This window comes from Quercus lobata, chromosome 7 (genome assembly GCF_001633185.2).
Source record: "Quercus lobata isolate SW786 chromosome 7, ValleyOak3.0 Primary Assembly, whole genome shotgun sequence".
Taxonomy (NCBI): Eukaryota; Viridiplantae; Streptophyta; class Magnoliopsida; order Fagales; family Fagaceae; genus Quercus; species Quercus lobata.
Window position 1 is genome coordinate 8,716,342 of NC_044910.1, and position 21,114 is coordinate 8,737,455.

The 21,114-nt window shown below is 34.0% G+C and overlaps 2 protein-coding genes across 7 annotated transcripts; both read right to left on the minus strand.

The window, feature by feature from the left end:
- Nucleotides 1-5,508: 5,508 nt before the first annotated feature.
- On the minus strand, nucleotides 5,509-9,641 carry LOC115952707 (pentatricopeptide repeat-containing protein At2g35030, mitochondrial). 2 transcript variants are annotated; one of them, XM_031069921.1, is made up of 3 exons: nucleotides 6,800-9,641; nucleotides 5,706-5,794; nucleotides 5,509-5,601 (listed from the first exon to the last, which is right to left on the minus strand). In XM_031069921.1, exon 1 carries the CDS (start codon nucleotides 9,194-9,196, stop codon nucleotides 7,223-7,225), a length of 1,974 nt encoding a protein of 657 aa, XP_030925781.1. In that variant the 5' UTR covers nucleotides 9,197-9,641; the 3' UTR covers nucleotides 5,509-5,601; nucleotides 5,706-5,794; nucleotides 6,800-7,222. The 2 variants fall into 2 exon arrangements, with proteins under 2 accessions (XP_030925781.1, XP_030925780.1); XM_031069920.1 differs by lacking the exon at nucleotides 5,706-5,794 and having other exon boundaries at nucleotides 5,513-5,601.
- Nucleotides 5,521-17,574, minus strand: LOC115952708. 5 transcript variants are annotated; one of them, XR_004083518.1, is made up of 3 exons: nucleotides 17,296-17,574; nucleotides 10,986-11,078; nucleotides 10,701-10,882 (listed from the first exon to the last, which is right to left on the minus strand). XR_004083518.1 is itself a non-coding variant. In XM_031069923.1 (2 exons), exon 1 carries the CDS (start codon nucleotides 17,475-17,477, stop codon nucleotides 17,331-17,333), a length of 147 nt encoding a protein of 48 aa, XP_030925783.1. In that variant the 5' UTR covers nucleotides 17,478-17,574; the 3' UTR covers nucleotides 5,521-5,601; nucleotides 17,296-17,330. The 5 variants fall into 5 exon arrangements, 2 of the variants coding, with proteins under 2 accessions (XP_030925783.1, XP_030925782.1); XR_004083517.1 differs by lacking the exon at nucleotides 10,986-11,078 and adding an exon at nucleotides 15,284-15,422; XM_031069923.1 differs by lacking the exons at nucleotides 10,701-10,882; nucleotides 10,986-11,078 and adding an exon at nucleotides 5,521-5,601.
- Between the last annotated feature and the right edge of the window lie 3,540 nt (nucleotides 17,575-21,114).

Genomic DNA, 21,114 nt, shown 5'->3' on the forward strand with positions numbered 1-21,114 from the left:
TTAAAATATATGAAGATATATGCACTATGCATTGTGCAAATGCCGTTGTTTTTTTTTTTTTAACAGGAAAATTATAAATTTATAACTTATTTCTATTTCTAGTTTTTTTAAGTCTTCTTTTGGTTAGAAGGAGTCAAGTTCACTGTTCACAGAAGATTTTGTCTTCAAGTTACTCGCAAAAAATCACGTGAATTTTAAATGCTGTTCTCCGTAATGGAAGCAATTAAAAAATAAGCAAAAGGCAGATTGTGTTACAGCAAATTTATTTTATAAGTGGATGTTGTTAGATTTTGCTTTTCTAACTCTGTTCTAATTGGCTTGTTCATTATTCAAGCATATCTGATTGGTAGCAGTTGAGCCCAACTTAGCATTCCTATAAACAAAATCACCCTATTAGTTTTAGAGTGCAAAGTTCGGATTGGAGATTTTTCACCTCAATTTAATCTTTTTAGGTTGAGAATTCTCAATCTAACCCAACCAATTACATGTATAGAAACCATCTCAACACATACTATTCGAGTTGAGCATAAATGTTTCATGCCTTGTAAAATTGGAATTTCATAATTTTTTTTTCTTTTTTCAATACATTATTATGATACGACTAAACTATATTCCAAATTCGTCAAAAATATTTATCAAAATACCAAAAAATGTTTTTTTTAGAGAATCAAAAAATCAAAATAAGTTAAATATATAAATAAAGGTTAATAAAATAAACTTATATATGTTAAGTTGGGTCAAATAGCTTTAAAAAAAAATTATTAGCTTAAATCCAACCCACTCAAAAAAATTGTGAACATTAAACAAAGAGAAATGTGACCATAAGATTATGGCATGATCCTAACCTTTACTCTCACCCAATACACAATGCTTTGGGGAGTGAAAGTTCCATTTGGACCAAAAGCCATTGGCTACTACTTAATACATCAAGATCACTCCCATAACTATCTTATTACCTATCTCATTCTATTAAACTAAATGAGTAATTTGAAATGTCAATATGTATGAGATTTAGTGATACTCAATATCTTTGTGATTTAGTGATACTCGCTAGTTTGCCAAAAAAAGAAAACTTGGGTTCCAATTTGTACACTTAAGATAAGAATAATTTTGATGTAAAGTTACAAAATCATGTTATGACTTTCGATATTACATAATTGTGAGATCAAACATTTAACCCAATTTAACATGACCTTGTTGTTGTGAACTACTTTGTGATGAGAAATTATTGTCATCCTTTTGGCAATGTCTCTCGTGGAAATGATTAATGTGTTATGCCATCTGTTCTCAAAGAAAGGGGCGCTCATGGAAGTAAAAGCAAGGAACAGTTTCTCATGAAAGTTTTAATTTTCCCTACAACATCTAGCTAACGCCTTGCTGGATTGAATTGGACATGAACTGAAAGTTTCTCTTAATTGATTATTTAAAAAGAAGAATACTTTAGTCAAGTCTAATTCGTGTTGCAAATTGTAACAGGGTTGTTGGATTCATTAATATTTTTTTTTTTAAGAAAATGTCAAACTTACTGAAACTTTGCAGGAAAAAAAAAAATAAACTCATTGAAATCTTGAAAAATTACACCAACACATAATTACCATTTAAGAAGAAATTATCCACCCCAATGCTATAGATAGAAAATCGAGTAATGCAAGTATGCTACAAATTTTATTACATAAATCTTATAAATTACGGTGTCAACTTTCAAGTACAAAACCAAAAAGGAAATTAATTTATTATGTTATTGATAAAAGATGATTTTATAATCATTGTTATTTTTTTAATTTATTTCCACTCTTTTTAGTTTCTTAGAACACAGAATTTATAGTGAAATTAAATGAACAAATGCAATTTTTTAGAAGACTAGTCTAATCATGTTAAGCTTAACCTTTAGGCTAGGCAAAACTATTTCAGAATTCATGACATGAGGAAAACTAAAATCTATTAGGTTAGACTAATCTTAGATTTCTTTTTCCAAAATTTCCTCTGCTTGCAGGATTTTAATTCATATTTCGTACCCATCCAGTTGGTACTTTATAATTGTTCTAAGAAAGTGTGTGCATTTTTCCCAGAAAGCTGAAACAGTTAAAACTTAAAAGTTAAAACCACAAAAGTTTTCTTCTTTTTTTGGTTTAATTTTCTCCGCGTTTCAGTATACAAACAAAGCTGAAAGCTTATTAGGTAATGAAAGAACGATAGTTCCTTGTCAGTTTATCTGGCAAAATAAAAGGAAAAGCAGAAAGACATGATGAAATCGAAGCGAATAAATATGCAAAGGTTGCCATCATTTGCACCCCAATTAACATATAGAAATGGACACATGATAAGGTGCTGGACCACCACCAATTGAGGCCTAATGCCACCCAGACCAGACAATGACTCTTTTGTTTCAATGTGCTGCTCAGGCCTCTGGTACCAAGAGAGTCATGATCGCACCCACTTTATTGTTATGCTATTTCAAATTTCGAAAGAGGGTTTTTTTTTTTTTTTTTTTTTTTTTAACATGTATAATAAGTAGTTAGACTATTTCACTTTTTACCCATAAAACACCCCAGAAACTCTATTGATTAATAGTGTGGATTAACTAATAGTGTGGTAAATAGAACTTGAAATATTCAGATTTATAGTATGTCCTTTAAATTTATTAAGCTCACCACTCGAGTGTCTTCGAAGGGACGAAGGAAATATCTAAATTGTTACATGCACAAGTAGTACATCATATTCAGCTTCTGACACACCATGTTCACGAGCCAAATGCATCTTTTAATTATCAAATGCTGACAAACAAGCTCATGCTTAGTTTTGGAAGATTTGCGTGGTAAGTGACTTGGTCAATGTCATTATCAAGTGAAGCCAGCAAGCACTAGATTGGTTAACGTATTTGTATTGATCATGATAGTCAAAAAACAATTAATGTTGGTTTGGCATGTTTGTTCAGGTTGTATTTAAGAGACGATATCTAGCGTTTGGGATGCATGCAATATCACATTCGTGACGAGTGTGGGCCTAGACGATGTGAGTATGATGCTATATGCATTCAAAACGCTAGATACTTTTTCATATTCTATAGCATGGTGCTATAGGTACTTAACAATATGGCAATTGAGCCTTAAAAAAAAAAACGCTAGATACTTTTTCATATTCTATAGCATGGTGCTATAGGTACTTAACAATATGGCAATTGAGCCTTTAAAAAAAATGATATGGAAATTGAAAACATGTTCCAAGTTTCAATATCATTCTGGCAATATAATTTATACATCAAATTATAATATAGAAGAGAAAAGTAGGATGATTTGTGGTCTTGTATACCTTAGCTTCACCATTGCTTAAAAATTACAGAATAAGAAGAAAGGAGCAATAGATAAAACCCAAAAAACCTCCGTTTGTTTCGATAGAAAACTTTGTGTAAAGATAGTTTTCCGTATTTTTCAGTGTTTGGTAGCATAAAAAAAGATGAGTCAAAGGAAAACTATCTTTGGTCAACATAAAAAGTATGACTTATTTTTAGATATTGTTTTCCATTAAATTTTTTTGAAAAACAACTTTATCTCACAACAAGCTAAATAAGGGAAGTTAGGAAATTATTTTTCAACTCATTTAAAGTTGCTACCAAACATTGGAAAATAAGATATTTTTATAGAAAATGATTTTTGAAAAATGACTCATTTTCTAGAAAACATTATTACTGAAACAAACAGAGCGTAATCACAGCCCAATCTCAAAATGCTAATAGCAAGAGTGGCTACAATAGCAACCTTTGGCACCCCACTAAAAGAAGAGATATACCTTTGAATAAACTTTTTTTAGAATTGCAGAAAAGGCTAATTCTCCAACCTTTAAGCACCTTAATGATTGTAGTTGTTACACTCTTACAGTTGCTCAGATTCCCACCCGATGAACCATAGCTTCAAAATAAGTAATAAGTCATTTGGTAAGGAGGATAATTAATCACTGTAGCGTACCCCCAATATAATTTAGTTGATCATATATCTCAAATTAGTAAGCAAGCTTATCAAAGCATAGAAACAAAGCTGCTTGCCTTTTCCCCTCAAGCTTCCTTGAATGCTCGATTGCCTGTGCATGTTTTTAGCAATACATGCTGCATCTTTATCTTTTTCTTCTTCTTTTTCCATAGGGAGACAAGTAGTAAAATTTTTGTGAGAGGAGGTAAACTCAAATACACAAGGATTATACAAGAGAATCTCAAAAAGAAGTACAACGTAAGGTTTAAATGAATTACAAAATGAACAACAGGAGGGATAAAAGCTTTACCAGTAATAGTTGACAACTGAAGCAGAGGAAAGTAGCAAAAGAGATAAAGGCTTGTTTATTCCCTCCTTGAGGTTTGTATAAAGGCTTGTATAAATGAGTGGGAATATTTTTGTTTAAAATTAAAATCGCTAAGGAAGTTTCATTGTGAGAGGGTATATGACTTATTTGTTGTGTTTATAAAAACCTCAAGGAGAAAGTATCTGGTTTGTTCATACTTTATAGGGAGTATCGTTTTGTGAAACCTCAACCTCAAAGAATGTTGATGTAGATTATTCATCATCGTTGAATTATATATTATAGTTGACAAATCCAACGTGGGCAATTATTTATGCAGGTAGTGCTTGTACTTTCTTTCGAGTAAGGAAGGATGAGAGTTGGGATTAGGTTTAATCATAAGAATCAATGACCTAGAATGATCATTTACTCTGTTTTTTGTTAGTGTCAAGTGCAGTGTCATAACATTTCTTCCAAAGTTGTATAGAATTGGTTCTAAGAGAGACGAAATATTATGCGAGGAAGTCGTGCATAAACTCATATTAAACTTATATGTAGTACTTTTTTTAGGATGAAATTAAGAAGATTTTATAGAAACGTCTGAAACTGTTGTTTTTATATGTCGTACTTATATAAACTTTTAAGGAGGGAATATTATTTTGTCTATAATTTGGAAAGGGTATCATTTCATAAAATCTCAAGAGACGTTGGTATCATTCACCAATGATAATCCATAGTCCAAACCACTTCAGGCTCAAAGCTATTAAACAATGCATCCTGAAAACAACAAAGCCAATAAAAAATTTGCCAAAATGAGGGAAAAAGCGAGCCTACCCTGTCTAGAAAGGGCAAACTAACTACTTTCATTCCCTAAATATCATACATGACCCAAAAAAAAAGATTAGACCTTTATTTGGAATCCAAACTTTTATGTTTCTCTTTTTATCTATTTGAATAACAATCCCCCAATAAATGGTGAGTCTTCAGAACACCACCAAACACAATGTCATGCAGCAACCAAATTGGAGCATCAAGACCTCGTCACAGTTATTTGTTATACAACCTTGTTGTAAACTCTACAGAACTGGTTTCAAACCGAAAGCACCAATTCAACACCCCACCCCCCCTTCTCTTTTTCCCCCACCCTAATAACAAATTAATCCTCTCGTATAAAGTATGTCAAAGCTTTGCAATTTGTTTTAAAATAGAAAATGAATCATAAAACATTTAAGAAGATTTGCACAGAGCATTCAACTACTGAACTTAGATGATAGCTTTAAATCCCCAAACCATGTATTCAATCTCCTCTCTTGTTTCCAACTGGCCTTGGCTGATCTCTCCACAAAAAGGGAAAAAAAATTATACTTGATGCAATCTGTCATCTCAAATTTCAACTGAATCAACAGAACCATAGAAAGCTAGAATATTAGCAGAAAAACCTTTTTAATCACTAGGTAGTCATAAATACTGATAGTAGTTTTTTCCCTGTAGTAATTCATCTTCTTTCCTTTCGTTATGCCTATAGTAGCTAATGACAGAATCAACAACCAAAAGTTTGACTTTGAATTTATAAGCCATATTTTAAATAAACATGTTTACCAGGAGCGAACAAACAAGTAGGATATGTATTTTCATATAACTAAGATAAGGCATGCATGCAGCATAGAAGTTTAAAACATAAAAGAATCCCAATGTATAACTATTATTTATGAAGCAAGTGCTTGCATGCCACGGAGAGTATAAAACTAAAGGGGCGGGCGGATGTAACTCGCTGAATATATATCTATCACAACAAAATTGATTGATAGTTCTCTGTCCCATTAGTCTAGGCCATAGTCTAATTCATTAGCCTCTCTCAAAAGTTAAAACACAGAGAATGAATACTGTTTATAGTTGCACTAAAGATTTTGCATTTTATCAGATAGATAATGATTAAAGTGCTCCATGGAACATACACCACTAAGGTACCTAGTACCGTACATGTAGAATTAGTACTTTTTACAGTTACAGACTATAGGTTTTGCCCTATATCAGATGGACATAGATTTAAGTTATATCATTGAAAAGTGAAGAAAAGCTTGCAACTTTTCCAAGTTTTTATATTTCATCTAAACGCTTGCTCCTTGCAATTGAGCAAATCCCATATATGACCCACAAAGTTACCAGACAAAAACTCAAAAACCACAGCTTTTGAACTGATGAGATGACCATATCCATAAATAATTCAACAAGCTCATCATAGGAAAAATAAAAACAGAAACAATTATAGGGAAATCTCACAACTTTAGAGTGATATAACCAAACAGCTATAGTTTTGCATGGATCAGCAAAGTAAAACAGGAATTAAAGAGACAGAGAAGGATATATTACAATACATCACAAATAATCAGCATGGTAGAGAAATATAAGAAATTGTAATAACCAAACAGTTATAGTTTTGCAAGGATCAACAAAGTACGATAGGAATTAAAGACACAGAGAAAGATATATTACAGTACATCACAAATAATCAGCGTGGGTTTTAGAGACAAACCAGAAAGCTTTGGACTTGTGAATTTGACAGTCCAATCAGCCAACATGGAAGGATCCCATATCACCAGTTCTAAGAGAGCCAGCAACCTCATCAGCAACTGTCAAACAAGAAGAAACCTACCCAGACAGAGCCACCCACACCGTCTTTGCCATCCATAGAGTCATGGCCCATGGCATTGCCATTGTCTCTCTCACTGTTTTGTATAAATGAAAGCAGGGGACTTTGGCCCATAAAAGTGAAAAAACAGTACAACATTGCCCTTCTCTCTCCAATTTTTGGTTCATTTTAACTTATAAATCATCCTAGATGAACAGAGCATCATCCAATTGAATATGGCCGACAAATAGGTAGATGCTCCTAATTAAGCATCATTTCTACATGTCACCTATAGTAGTACCATCAAACTTTATGCCAATTCAAGTCTTATGTTATTGCAAAATCCTCATCCACTATCAAATCATCATGTGGTACATATCCAACCTTCTTCATTTTTCCATGAAGATCATGAAGTAAAGAACAAATAAGCTCAGATTGACTATTAGAATCACCAACTACAAACACATATGGTCTATTCCCAATTTCTATCCAACTGCACCCAGGTTGCTTTTTCAACCCCTTATCCTTCATTTTCAACCTCATATTGGCTGCTTCCCTCCATTTCCCAGCTGAAGCATATATGTTAGACAACAATAGATAAGTGCCTGTATTCTTTGACTCCACTTCTAAAAGGTCTTTTGCAGCTAGCTTCCCTATGTTCACATCCCCATGAACATTACATCCAGCAAGTAGAGCCCCCCAAATAGATGCTGATGGTTTGTTCCTTAGCTGCTTTATAAAATCAAAAGCCTCTTTAAGCCTCCCTGCACGGCCACAGAGATCAACCAAGCATGTGTAGTGATCTTCTCTCACGATTATGGACCCATCTTTCACAAGCTCATCAAAGTATTTTAGCCCCTCCTCCACCAAACCAGCATGGCTACATGCTGAGAGCAACCCCACATAGGTGACATCATCAGGCTGGACCCCTAATTCCCTCATTTCATTAAACAAACTAATTGCCTCTATGCCACATCCATGGTGCGCATAAGCTGCAATCATGCCATTCCAAGAAATCAAATCCCTATGACTTGTCAGCCCATCATCAAACATCTTTCTAGCAGCACCCAACTCTCCACACTTTGAATACATGTTTATGAGTGCTGATACCACAAATGCACAACCTTGATAGACTGTTTTACTTATCATCTGATGAATTTGTTGTCCCTCACTAAGACCTGCTAGATCACTACAAGCACCCAAAACTGTTACAAAAGTTCCCTCATTAGGTTTCACCCCATTGGCCTCCAGCATTTTGGAGAAAATCTTCAAGGCTTCTTCACTTTGCCCATCTTGAATATACCCTGTGATAATCGCAGTCCAAGATATGACATTCTTTTGGGGCATTTCATTAAACAACTTCCAAGCCCTACCTAACTCCCCATTCCGAATAAATCCCGTAATCATGGTATTCCATGAGGGCATATCCCTCTCAGGCATTCTCTCAAACAAGCTAAGAGCCTCATCCAACTTCTTATTCTGTGCATAACCGGTAATTATAGCATTCCATGAAACCACATTCCTTTCAGGCATCCTATCAAAAAGTAACCGCGCCTCCTCAATCCTACCATTTTTTGACAAACCCGCAACCATTGCCGTCCATGAAATCACATCCCTCTCAGGCATCCGTTCAAAAAACCTCTGTGCCTCATCAATCCTCCCACATTGCGCCAACACCGTAATAACAGTATTCCACGTAACCACATTCCTTTCTGGCATCCTATCAAACAAGTCCAAAGCCAAATCAACTTTACCATCTCTCGCATACCCATCAATCATTGTGTTCCAAGAAACCACATTCTTAACCGGCATCTCATAAAACAAACTCTCAGCTTCCTTAAACCTTTTCAACCTTACATACCCACCAACCAAAGCAGTCCAAGTAACCACATTCTTCTTAGCATCCACTCTATCAAACAACCTCCTCGCCTCCTCAACCATCCCACGCTTAACATACCCCGTGATCACCGTTGTCCAAGTGACCACATCTCTCTCACACATTTGATCGAACACTCGGCGTGCATCCCCAATTCTTCCCTCTCTAAAAAACTTGGTGATCAGCCAATTAGTCCTTGCCAAATACGAATTGGCACTAGAATCTCTTCTGGGTATCTCAAATTTGGCCATTCCAGGCATATTCATCGAGTGATAAAGATCAATTCTGGGTCTTCCACAAAAAATACTAAGATTGCACTGTAATGGAATAACATATTGGACACAACAGTTGAAAATGGGTGATCTAAGGATATTGCTGAATTGTCTCACTGTCACATTGGTTGATACTCGAAAAATTGCTAACATTTCAAGCTAGAAACTAATAATCCCTATTACTGTATCCCATGAAAAAATGCTAACATTTCAAGCTACAAAGCTTTTAGCAAAAAGTAACTCCTCTGTTTGTTACGAAGTAAAATATTTTCATTTACAGTCACAAACCCACGAACCCAGCCACCGTTGCGAACCCACAAACCACCCAATCACCCACTGCAACCCACAAACCCAGCCACCCACCGCAATCCGAAAGCCATCCAAAAACGAAGAAGAAAACTGACGGAGGGTCGAACCGAGATTGTGTGGGTGGAGCACACTATGGCGGAGGTGGATTAGGCGATGAGTGTCTTCGACGAATTGATGGGTGGCCGGTGATGAGTGGCTTGGTGGTCTGGTTTGTGTGGGAAGAGCGAAGAGTGAGAGAGGGGGCAGTGTTTGTCGTAGAGAGCGGGAGAGTTGTATGAAAGATAAAAAAAAAGTGTAAAATTTTACCCCTTTTGACTGTAAAAAAAATTACAGTTGGCCAGATTTACGCTTAAACAAACATAGTAAAATTTGTGAAATATTTTTCATCAAAACAAACTAAACATAAATAATTTTGAAATACAATCTTTTATCTTACATTGAGAAGTTGAAGGACCCATTGAGATGATGACATGTGTCCATTTTTAGACACGTGTCATTATCTGACCGGGTCTAGTATACTGGCTGCACTAGACCTAAACTAAGTCCTTATACAAGTGAGAGAGAGTATTTTATTTATTTTTTAATTAAATATTTCGCTAAAGAAATCTCATTGTGTATTTATAAAAAGTTAAAATCCTCAAGGAAAAAGTATCACGTTTGTTCAAACTTTAGGGAGTATCATTTTGTGAAGCCTCGGCCTCAAAGAAAGTTGATGTAGATTATGAAATCATCATTGAATTATATATTATAGTTGACAAATCCATTGGGCGCAGCTATTTATACTGGTAGTGCTTGTACTTTCTTTCGAGTAACGAAGCATTAGAGGTGGTATAAGTATTAGGTTTAATCAAAAGAATCAATGACCTAGAATGATGATTTACTTTGTTTTTTGTTAGAGTCAAGTGCATTTCTTCCATGGTTGTGTAGAATTGTTTTTAAGAGAGATGAAATATTATGTTAGGAAGTCAGTGCATAAACCCAATGTTAATCCATAATTCCTAACCACTTCAGGCTAACATGATCAAAGCTATTAATCAAGGCATTGTGAAAACACCAAAGCCAATAAAAATTTAACCAAAATGAGGGAAAAGGCGAGCCTACCCTGCCTAAAAAGGGCAAACTAACTGCGTTCAAAAAAAAAGGGCATACTAACTACTTTCATTCCCTAAATATCAAACATGACTAAAAACAAGGATTAGGCCTTTATTTGGAATCCAAACATTTATGTTTCATTTTTATCATACAACCTTGTCAATTTTACAGAACTTGTCAAACCTAAAGCACCACACCAATTCAAACCAACCCACCCCCCCTCTCTCTCTCCCTCTTTTCCCCCATCCCAATAACAAATATCAAACCTCTTGTATAAAGTATGTCAAAGCTTTACAATTTGTTTTAAAATGGAAAATGAATCATAAACCATTTAAGAAGATTTGCACAGAGTATTCAACTACTGAACTTAGAGAGGGCTTTAAAAACCCAAACCATGTATTCAATCTCCTCTCTTGTTTCCAACTAGCCTCAGCTGATCTGTCCACGAAAAGGGGAAAATATTATACTTAATGCAATCAGTCATCTCAAATTTCAACTAAATCAACAGAACTATAGAAAGCTAGAATATTAGCAGCAAAACCTTTTTAATCACTATAGGCAGTCATAAATACTGAGAGTAGTTTTTTTCCATGTAGCAAATTCACCTTCTTTTCCTTTCATTATGCCTAAGTAGCTAATGACAGAACCAGCAACCGTAAGTTTGACTTTAGAATTTATAAGTCATATTTTAAATAAACATGTTTATGGGGAGTGAAAAAATAAGTAGGATATAAATTTTCATATAACTAAGATAAGGCATGCATATATACAAGTACAGTTATTGGTTGAAAGAATCTTCTAAACGATGGCATTCTATCTTCAATGATAATAAATCCAAATTCACATTTGTCCCAATCATTTCTATTGGCTATCAATCAGAAAGACAATGAACTATTCTGTCTTTACATCGTAGGACAGAGAGGATAATTCAAATATATTGTAGATCATGCACACAATGTCATAGTAACTCATACCGAAATTTTTTTTAAAACAAAATAATACTTCACTTCTCAATATGATTTATTTGGAGGAAGCTTAATGTAACTTAAAATCAAAATATAATAAGGTAGTGGGGTGAAGCAACTTAAGGCCGGTTTTTGGCCATACAAGAAGATCCTCAGATTTTTCAATTTGTGAAACATAAAAAGCACGTGCATTGTTTTCAATATTCATCCCTTTCACATCATTTTCACAATAAAACTGTATAAGATCTCAACCAAGCCAGTATGCTTTTACACAGTTCATTTTCATCAATGAGAAGACATGTTTAAGATCATATAAAAATGGAAATTGTTTTATTGTGCATATTAAAGAGGTATGAGTAGCATCTAGGATGGACGCATTAATGTATAAGGGGACCAATTTGTCATAAGATGTAGAAATAATGGGACTAGTACAAGGAAAGAAAAATAGTAGAGATGGAAAATGAATGTTATGCCCAAGTTGTCTTTTAAACCAAGTAGCATTTACTAGCTATTTTTTCAAGTCATAACTAACTACATTTCAGAGTGTTATGAGGTTCAGAAGTATACTGCAGGCTAATTTTGTAAGAGACCGTGATGAGAAAATTAAGCACTATTAGAGGTTAACTTTGTTCAAGCAAAAAACAAGTTTTAGTTGTCTTGCAACATAATAGCCACAAAGACTGAAAGCCAAAATCAGTAATGATTTTTGACCAGCTAACATTCTTACTTTTAAAAAGGCAGCTATCAGGACCATCAAAGATTGAATAGTATGACTATTAGCTAACATGAACACAAAGTTGTAGGGGCAGACAAAAGTCCTTCAAGACTAAAGAAGCAAACATAAGATGTAAGATCACGTGATCAGAGCCCCCTTTTGTGAAGCTATACTCAATATATTGTGACAATAAAACTAATAAGTTGAAAATCTTCTTGCCTTTTTATACTGATCTTTAGTTCTTAGGGTTCATGATGAAACACACAAAACCACAAACTGGCTGACGCAAGACAACCAAAACAAAACTAAAACAACAATAAAATAAAGGGATATGACCTAGGAGTAAGCACCTAGGCCTTGCTTGGAGTCAGTACCAAGCGGGGAAATCATTAAGAGTCAACACTTAGGGTGGACCTGGAGTTAACACCAGACCAAAGAAAGACCAAATGACTATTTTTTTCATTCATCAAAATATCAACTGTCCCTCAAGAAGTACAATAGGTTGCTTATAAAGGAAACCCTAGTTTTAATTGACTAGGAAACCCTAATTGCCTTATTACAAAAATAAACTTGCTTCTAAATTAAAATACTAATAGCCCAATAAACTAATAAGACCTAAAACATAAAAATACAATTGATTTGCAAACATAAATAATACTAAATAATAATCTTCTTGCGTCTCCCGCATCATTCTCCTCTAGTTGGAGAATACTCGACCTCAAGTTCTAAAGTGTTGAAGGACTAGGATGCTGACAAGTAACACTTGCTTCAAGTCTGGAATCACCTTAGGGAGCGTAGAGAAAAGAAAAATATTGAATTCCATCATTGCAAACTCTTCTGAAATAACAAAATCAATGTGTGGAATCAACGTAATCTTATCTTGAACCATTGGAAGTACTATGTTATCCACTTGCTCCACTTTAGCAAACTATTTGTCTTCATGCACCATGGAAATGCACCATGGAAGGCTGATCAAAAGTAGATTCATTAGCTTCGAATATCACATCATGTGCACCTCTAACATAATACTCTCCTTAGAAACCATCTCTTCACCTTGCTGCTTTTCAATAAATTCATTTCCTTGCACGCATGTTAAAGCAACACTTGTCGAGGCATGTACGTCTATGTCAACATTAGGCTTTGGTGTTGCTTGAGGATTCTCCACGACCAAGATATCATCATCAATTTTGTCTTCTATGAGGGCAGCAATAAGTTCATTGTGATCAATTACCCTTGGTTTCCCAATTGAATCAGTTTGAGTCTTCGTTTGCTTCATCTGAGCAATTCTGTCTTGAACATCTTTCATGAGCTTTACAGATAATTTCTTTAATTCCTTGGTAGATAATTCCTTGATAGATTGTTCAAAAGAGCGCTGAGGACATGAAATGGGATGAGGATTCATCGTATTTGCTTCAACTTGAAAAGTGCCACACTGAGATTAGGGTAGATACTTAGCTCGAAAGTATGGTGACTAATACTCATCACGAAACTTTTCTTTCATATCTTCCCACACACTAATGGTAGGTTCATACTTTATATGGCGGAAATATTCAAGATTCTCCCAAAACATTTGTGTTCCACCTTTTAACTTCAACTTTGCATACCTAACCTTTTTGTTATCTGCAAAATTTGCTTGCTTAAAGAATTGCTTCATCCCAGTCATCCAGTTGACAAAATCCCGTGGATTAGTTTTACAACCATCAAAATAAGGTGCTTCTAATATTACCATAATTCTCTAAAATAGTTGGAAGTTGGAACAAGAACCTGGGTTGCTGTGATGCTCTCTGAACAGATCGTTGGAATAGGCTTCTAAGACTATTCTCTAAAATAGTTGCTGGGACTGGGCTGGTTGACAGGTTTAGATTTCCTGGGCTGGGTCTTGTATTTTTTTTAAAGAAAACCTGTGTTGTAAAATGTGGGCTTTAGGCTTGTTAATAAATGGGCCAGATTAGGTAATGGTCTGGGTTATAAAAGTGGGTCGGGTTAGCTTGATGGCTTAAAAAATAAAGAGAATGGGTTTAGACAAGGCTAGTGGGTTACCTCATGACATCTGAACGATGGAGACTGATTAGATTGCAGTTTCGTGACATTGGGCAAAACTGAAATCATGGTGGCACGGAAAAAAGGTGATGGTGAGGACAACTAGTTGAAGCGGCGGCTCATGGAGGTGGTGGTGGTGGCATGCATAGCAACTATCGTGAAAGGATTCAACCCAATCTGAACGTGGTAGTTTGTTGGTGGTAGTGTGGCACGATTGCAGCAATGGGCTCTTATTTCTCTTCTCTTTGTCTTTGTGGTTGCAAGGGATTTGGAGACTTGATTGTGGGATTTTGGATTGGAGTCTTTGATTGGCATGAATATCTAGTCTTATGATGGGTAGCACAACTATAGGACAACTTTTTGGTACTGAGCAAGAAAATGACAAAGACAACTTTCTAGTGGTGAAAAACACGGCAGTGATGGGAATTTTTTTTGGGGGGGTGTGTGTGATTTTTCTAATTCTTTCCTGCGGCGATACTTCAACAGATCGATGTTTGCTCTGATACCAAATATGACGCAGGACAACCAGAACAAAACTAAAACAACAATAAAATAAAGAGATATAACCTAGGAGTCAGCACCTAGGGTAGACCTGGAGTCGGCACCAGACCAAAGAAAGACCAAACGGCCATTTTTTTTCATTCATCAAAATATCAACTCTCCCTCAAGGAGTACAATAGGTTGCTTATAAAGAATTGCTAAACCCTAGTTCTAATTGGCTAGGAAACCCTAATTACCTTATTACAAAAATAATCTTGCTTTTAAATTAAAATACTAATAACCCAATAAACTAATAGGACGTAAAACATAAAAATACAATTGGCTTGCAAACATAAATAATACTAAATAATAATCTTCTTGCGTCTCCCGCATCACTAGCACTTGCCACATGGAATGCCCTTATAACACGAGGGATTCAAGCACTTGCCACATCATCAAATTTCACTTAAGTTAACCAAACTGACTAACGGATCTAAGCATAGGGGAGTGAAGTATCACAAACATACCATAGGGTACCTCTATACCACAGGGGTGGTAGTTGCATTCTCAAAAAGAAAGTTAATAAATAAACAAAGAGGACATAAAGCTAACAAACTTAGGACACAAATGAATTCTTACCTACCCGATCATAACTGGAAGCCAATGTGCATTCTTGCACATACCTAAACATTAAGCATTCAACAAAATATGCATACTGAAATCTCCTTCACACCCTTCAATCCTCCGTGTTGATTTTATTATATCAAATGCCTTTAAGCTGGATAATGCAACAAAAAAAAAGTCATAGTTTCCAACATGCTCTTATCCTTTTCAAACCTCAACATGGTAGACTATGTACAAGAAGACATGTACTTAAAAATTTCATACCACATCAATTGGTAGCACACTAAATCATCTCTCATGCAGCATAGAATTTCAAAACATAAAAGAATCCCGATATATACTATTATAGATGAAGCAAGTGTGTGTATGCCACTGAGAGTGTAAAAATAAAGGGGCGAATGTAACTTGTAGAATATTTGTCTATCACAACAAAATTGATTGATAGTTCTCTATCCCACAAGTCTAGACCATACTCTAATTCATTAGCCTAGATTGTATTGTCTCTCAAAAGTTAAAACCCATAGAATGAGTACTGTTTATAATTGCACTATATATTTTGCATTTTATCAGATAGATAATGATTAAAGTCCTCCAGGGAATATACACCACTAAGGTACCTATTACCATAATGTAGAATTAGTACTTTTTACAGTTACAGACTATAGATTTTGCCCTATATCAGATGGACACATATTAAAGTATTCCGTGGAACATACACCACTAATGTACCCTGTACCCTACAATTTTCAACCATTGGCAAATAATACAACAGCAATAATGTATCTCCAATTTTTCCCTCTTCAATTTATATCTATTTCCAATGGCTGCATAAGTATATTTATGCTTATTCTTAAGATTAATCTCAATCATTCCTGATGCCCAGACAGCTTTTAGTGCTGCTGCACAATTAAACTCAAACTTCATGTATTGGACAAAAGAATCATTATTCTTTGAGCAATTCACAAATAAAAAATAAGGTTGTCTCTGAATCTAAAATCTCCTACAATAAAGTTGTTGCCACAGCATTTGCTTACCTCAAAATCATCATGCAATTTCAAGAACTGCCTATTGAAGAAGGCAGCAGCCAATTTCAAATTCCCACTACAGGACTCAAAGTTTACAAAGCCGACAACATCTAAAACTTCCAATTGATTAAGCACACGCGTATCATCAGTAATGGTTACAAGCCAAAAACCAGAGTTGTTCAAAACAATGACTTTGCCAAACTTCACAATCAACAATAAGCATGAAAAATTATTAGTAAAAGAATAGTCAATTCTTTCATTTCCAACAAAACCTACATCCTTTAGATTCTGTCTTTCATGCACTACTAAGGATTCCACTAAAATTTCTTCTTAGGTGTCATCAACATTTTGCTCATTGCTTTTCTTTTTATTTCACTCAATCTTTTCCTTTCTTTTCTGGGTTGGTATTATTTTCCCTTTGTCATTAAGATATGTTAGTTGTCACTGTGTCCAAAATATAACAATTCAAGAACAAAAAATTGATTGTATAGCTCCACTTAGTTACCAAGATGTCATTGAAAAGTGAAGAAAGCTTACAATTTTTCCAAATTTTTATGTTTCATCTAAACACTTGCTCCTTGCAATTAAGCAAATCCCATATATGAACCGCAAAGTTCCCAGACAAAAAGTCAAAAACCACTGCTGTTGAACTGATGAGATGATCATATCCATAAATAATTCGACAAACCCATCATAGGAAAAAACAAATACAACAACAATTATAGGGAAAGCCCACAACTTTAGAGGGATATAAGAGGTTGTACTAACCAAACAGTTATAGTTTTGCAAGGATCAGCAAAGTAAAACAGGAATTAAAGAGACGGAAAAAGATATATTACAGTACACAACAAATAATCAGCATGATAGAGAAATATAAGAAATTGTAATAACCAAACAATTATAGTTTTGCAAGGATCAAAAAAGTGCAATAGTAATTAAAGAGACAGAGAAAGATATATTACAGTACATCACAAATGATCAGCATGGTTTTTAGAGACAAACCAGAAAGCTTTGGAGTTGTGAATTTGACAGTCCAATCAGCCAACATGGAAGGCTCCAATATCACCGCTTCTAAGAGAGCCAGCAACCTCATCAGCAACAGTCAAACAGGAAGACACCCACCCAGACAGAGCCATCCAAACCATCTTTGCCATCCACAGAGTCATGGCCCATGGCACTGCCATTGCCTCTCCCTCTCAGCCTCTCTCTCTTTGTTTTGGTTGTTCAATGTTCAATCAAAACCCAGTGATTGTTTTGGGATTCAAAGAGAACCCATTTGAGGATCAGCCCCTTTGTTTGGAAAGAAACAAAGGAAATCAGAGTTATACCCAGAGAGAATTCAAGAGGTGAAGTGTAAAGAAAAGGAAAGAGCAAATGAAGTGAAGGGTCAAGTCAAGAATGTGGCTACGTGGGATATAATTTATTGGGTTTGCTTATAATAATTGGGTATGCTTGGTTTCTTTCTTTTTACCGTCCCTTACTCCAAAGTCCAAACTATATGTCCCACCCCACCAACAAAGAAAAGGCACTATCTGATAAGATAAGGATGATATCACATATTTAGTGATGACAAATTTTGTTTCTCCAAAAAAAAAAAAAAAAAAGTAATGACAAATTTTAATGAAAAATAAATTTAATGTGTTATATAACACTATAAATTTCTTCGTATTTTAACAGTTAAACTTTTATTAAGATGATAAATTATGATAATTAGTATTACATCACATTCATATGAGATTTATTATTCATCATTTACAACATTTATTTATTTTTTAAATAATTGTTAAGTTTCAACTTAATAATTATAAATAAAAATTGTGAAATTTGTTTGATAAATAAAAGAGAAAGTAGAAAGAAGCTTTTATGACCACCATACACCTTTGGTGCGATAGTCACTTCCCAAGTATAAGTGATTGTGTTTTCTAAAAAAAAAAAAAGTATAAGTGATTGTGAAGTGTGAAGAGAAAGGGTTGGGGTTCAAGTCTCTAGGAAGGATATTCACACACATATACACTTAGATTAAACTAGAGGAGAATTCTAACTTGTAAAAAAAAAAAAAAAAAAAAAAAAAAAGAAAGAAGAAGAAGAAGAAGAGAGAAGCTTTTATGATAAGGGAGGTTGGATTGGATTGCCAGTGAGAAATGCCATAAGGTAACCCCATAATGTTGCGGCACAGCACAACTTTGAATGGGCTTTGGTTGCAGCAAAAGGCTGAAGATGTGTACGCAGTTCAAGGCATGAACGGAGATTTACCGTAGATAGTCGTGTTAATGAATCACCTTAGGTCAATTGTTAATATACTGTAATAAAAAAGTTTTTATGTTATTTTTATGAAAAATATAAAAAATTGTCAACAACAAAATGTTTCTAAAAATAATTTCTAAACCAATTTCCTAAAGGCAACTACAAAAAATCATTATTTTATGAGTTGCATTAATAACTTTTGACAAATTATAATTTTTTTAAAAATATTCTGACAAATTAGAATTATTGGGTGTACTGTTTGGATTCTTTATGGCCAAAAAAAAAAAAAAAATCCGTTTAATCATCATAATTAATTGTGGGGAGTTGGGGACTCTCTTCAAAAAAAATATATGGGGACTCGCAACAAGTTGTGCAATACTATTATTGCTATATTAATTGCAAGGGTAAATTATTATTAACAAGATAATTTATTTTATAAGAGAAATGATGCTATTAGGCCATACAGAAATTATAAGTGAAATGATATTTTTTAGAATGAAATTTTTTTTGATAAAACTTAAGTAATCATAGGCTTAGAAGAGGTCTAAAACTATTTTTTTTTATAGGGAAAAACAATTATTTGAATGGTAACTGTGATAGAATATAATGATGGTTGTTGTTGCCCTGATCAATAAGGTAATAATCAATCATTAGATGATTACTATTGTATGGTGAAAATCTATTTGCTTTTACATATTTGATATGAAATAATAAAAGATTATTTTTTGTTAACTCGACTAATAAAATCTCTTATTGATATCAATAGAAAGGAAAGGAAAGGAAAAAGAATTAGGTGTATCGAATTCATGACTGCAAGGGGTTGAGATGTTGAGATAGTGGTTTTCAAAATCTCTTGAGATCTATGAAATCTTAGGTTTGAAATCTCTAATTAGCATTCAAAACCTTTAGCTAGTATATCTGAGCCACCCTCAAGAGATTCTTCTTTGTAATTGCCTTCTATCCCTTGATACACACGAATGCATTTAAAAATAAACACAATTAGATACATATTAGCATTTGTACCTAAACTTAATAGTATCGATAAGAGATTGTAGGATAATATTTAGTAGAGTATGCAAATCATCCATTTTTTGTTGATCCATTTTAGTTAAGAAGAAGAAGTATATATTTAATTTGTACTCATTAACGTAATTTTGGTTATGGTGATGTAATGAATTTATATAATGTTTAATTTTTTTCAAATAATATATGAAGATTGATTTATTATAAAAATATATTGAAAATGAATACAAATTTTAGAATATGGTAATTTTTTCATTCACGTTTATACTTTAAATAATAATAAGTTTTGGCAAGGTAGTTTGAGTTAATGAGGTTAAAGCGGAATGAGCTAAAGTAATTTTAAATTGGAGAGGAACTTGACACAAAATTATAGTGTAGTTAGAATCTAGTTGTAATTATTTATTAAGGTTATATTTAAATATATTTCTAGAATCATATATGTGAGATGCAAATCAAGAATCATATATAAACTAAAGAAAATATTTTAATAAAATTAAAGATAAATAATAAAATAGATGGTACAAATAAAAGAACAAAAGTACCTCAAACTACATGAAGAATTTATATTGGGTAAGACCAAGTTTTAGTTTAAAAAAACTCATGAATTATAAATTAATTTAAAATAAATAATTAAAATTTTTCTAGATTTCTTTAAACTTAATAATTGAGTTTTTGATGAAGTGGTATTTTAAATTTTTTGGGACTTTGGTTAAAAATTTTCATTTAAAATTTAGGGTTTAATTTAAAATAGTAATAAAAAACTCAATGAGAATTATGCAAATTACCAAAGTCTTTAATAGATGGTAACCACTTGGTGCAAGGAAAGTGTAACAACTGGTTGTAGAGAGAGAAGATATCCACTAGGTTCAATCACGACTCCTCTAACCCAACTCTTATTTTGGTTAATTTAGTCCAGCACTTTGTCAAAAAAAGTCTATCTGGTCATCTTGTCCAAAATTCTTAGCAAATAAAGTAGATTTTTAATTCAATACTCATTAAATAGTAAATACATGGGGTACATGGGGTTCTTTTTGTCCTTTTCATTGTACACTAGGCATGTGTCTCAAAAACGAAACACAATTTAAGTGTATATGTGTGTAATTTTTTTTTTTTTGGGTAATCAGGATAATATCATTAACTAAAAAACATCAACAACTGAGCATTTACACTCATACACTGTTCCATCAGTATCTAGGCTGAGCAAAAGAGAAACATCACTAGGGGGTATGATAAATTACAAAATCATTGGCAAGTAGAGCTCCTCTTCTAGCAAGAGCGTCAACGCACTTATTGGCCTCTCTATAGCAGTGAAGAACTCTAGTTCTCTAGATCTTCTGTAGACCAGCCTTGCACTCAACCATAATAGTATCATTGCTATTAGAACTACCTTCATCCTTCTGCAATAACTCAACCACCAGCTTGGCATCTAGTTCAATTAAGACATTTGGCAAGTTTAACTCAACACGCAAATTAATGCCATCTCGCAATGCCCATAGTTCCGTTGCCACATTGGCGGTGTGCCTAATGGCTCTAGCAAATCCACACACCCATTCC

Bases quoted from the DNA above. Each gene is read 5' to 3' on its own strand.
- LOC115952707 (XM_031069921.1), bottom strand. From the start codon at position 9,196: ATGTTAGCAATTTTTCGAGTATCAACCAATGTGACAGTGAGACAATTC.
- LOC115952708 (XM_031069923.1), bottom strand. From the start codon at position 17,477: ATGGCAGTGCCATGGGCCATGACTCTGTGGATGGCAAAGATGGTTTGG.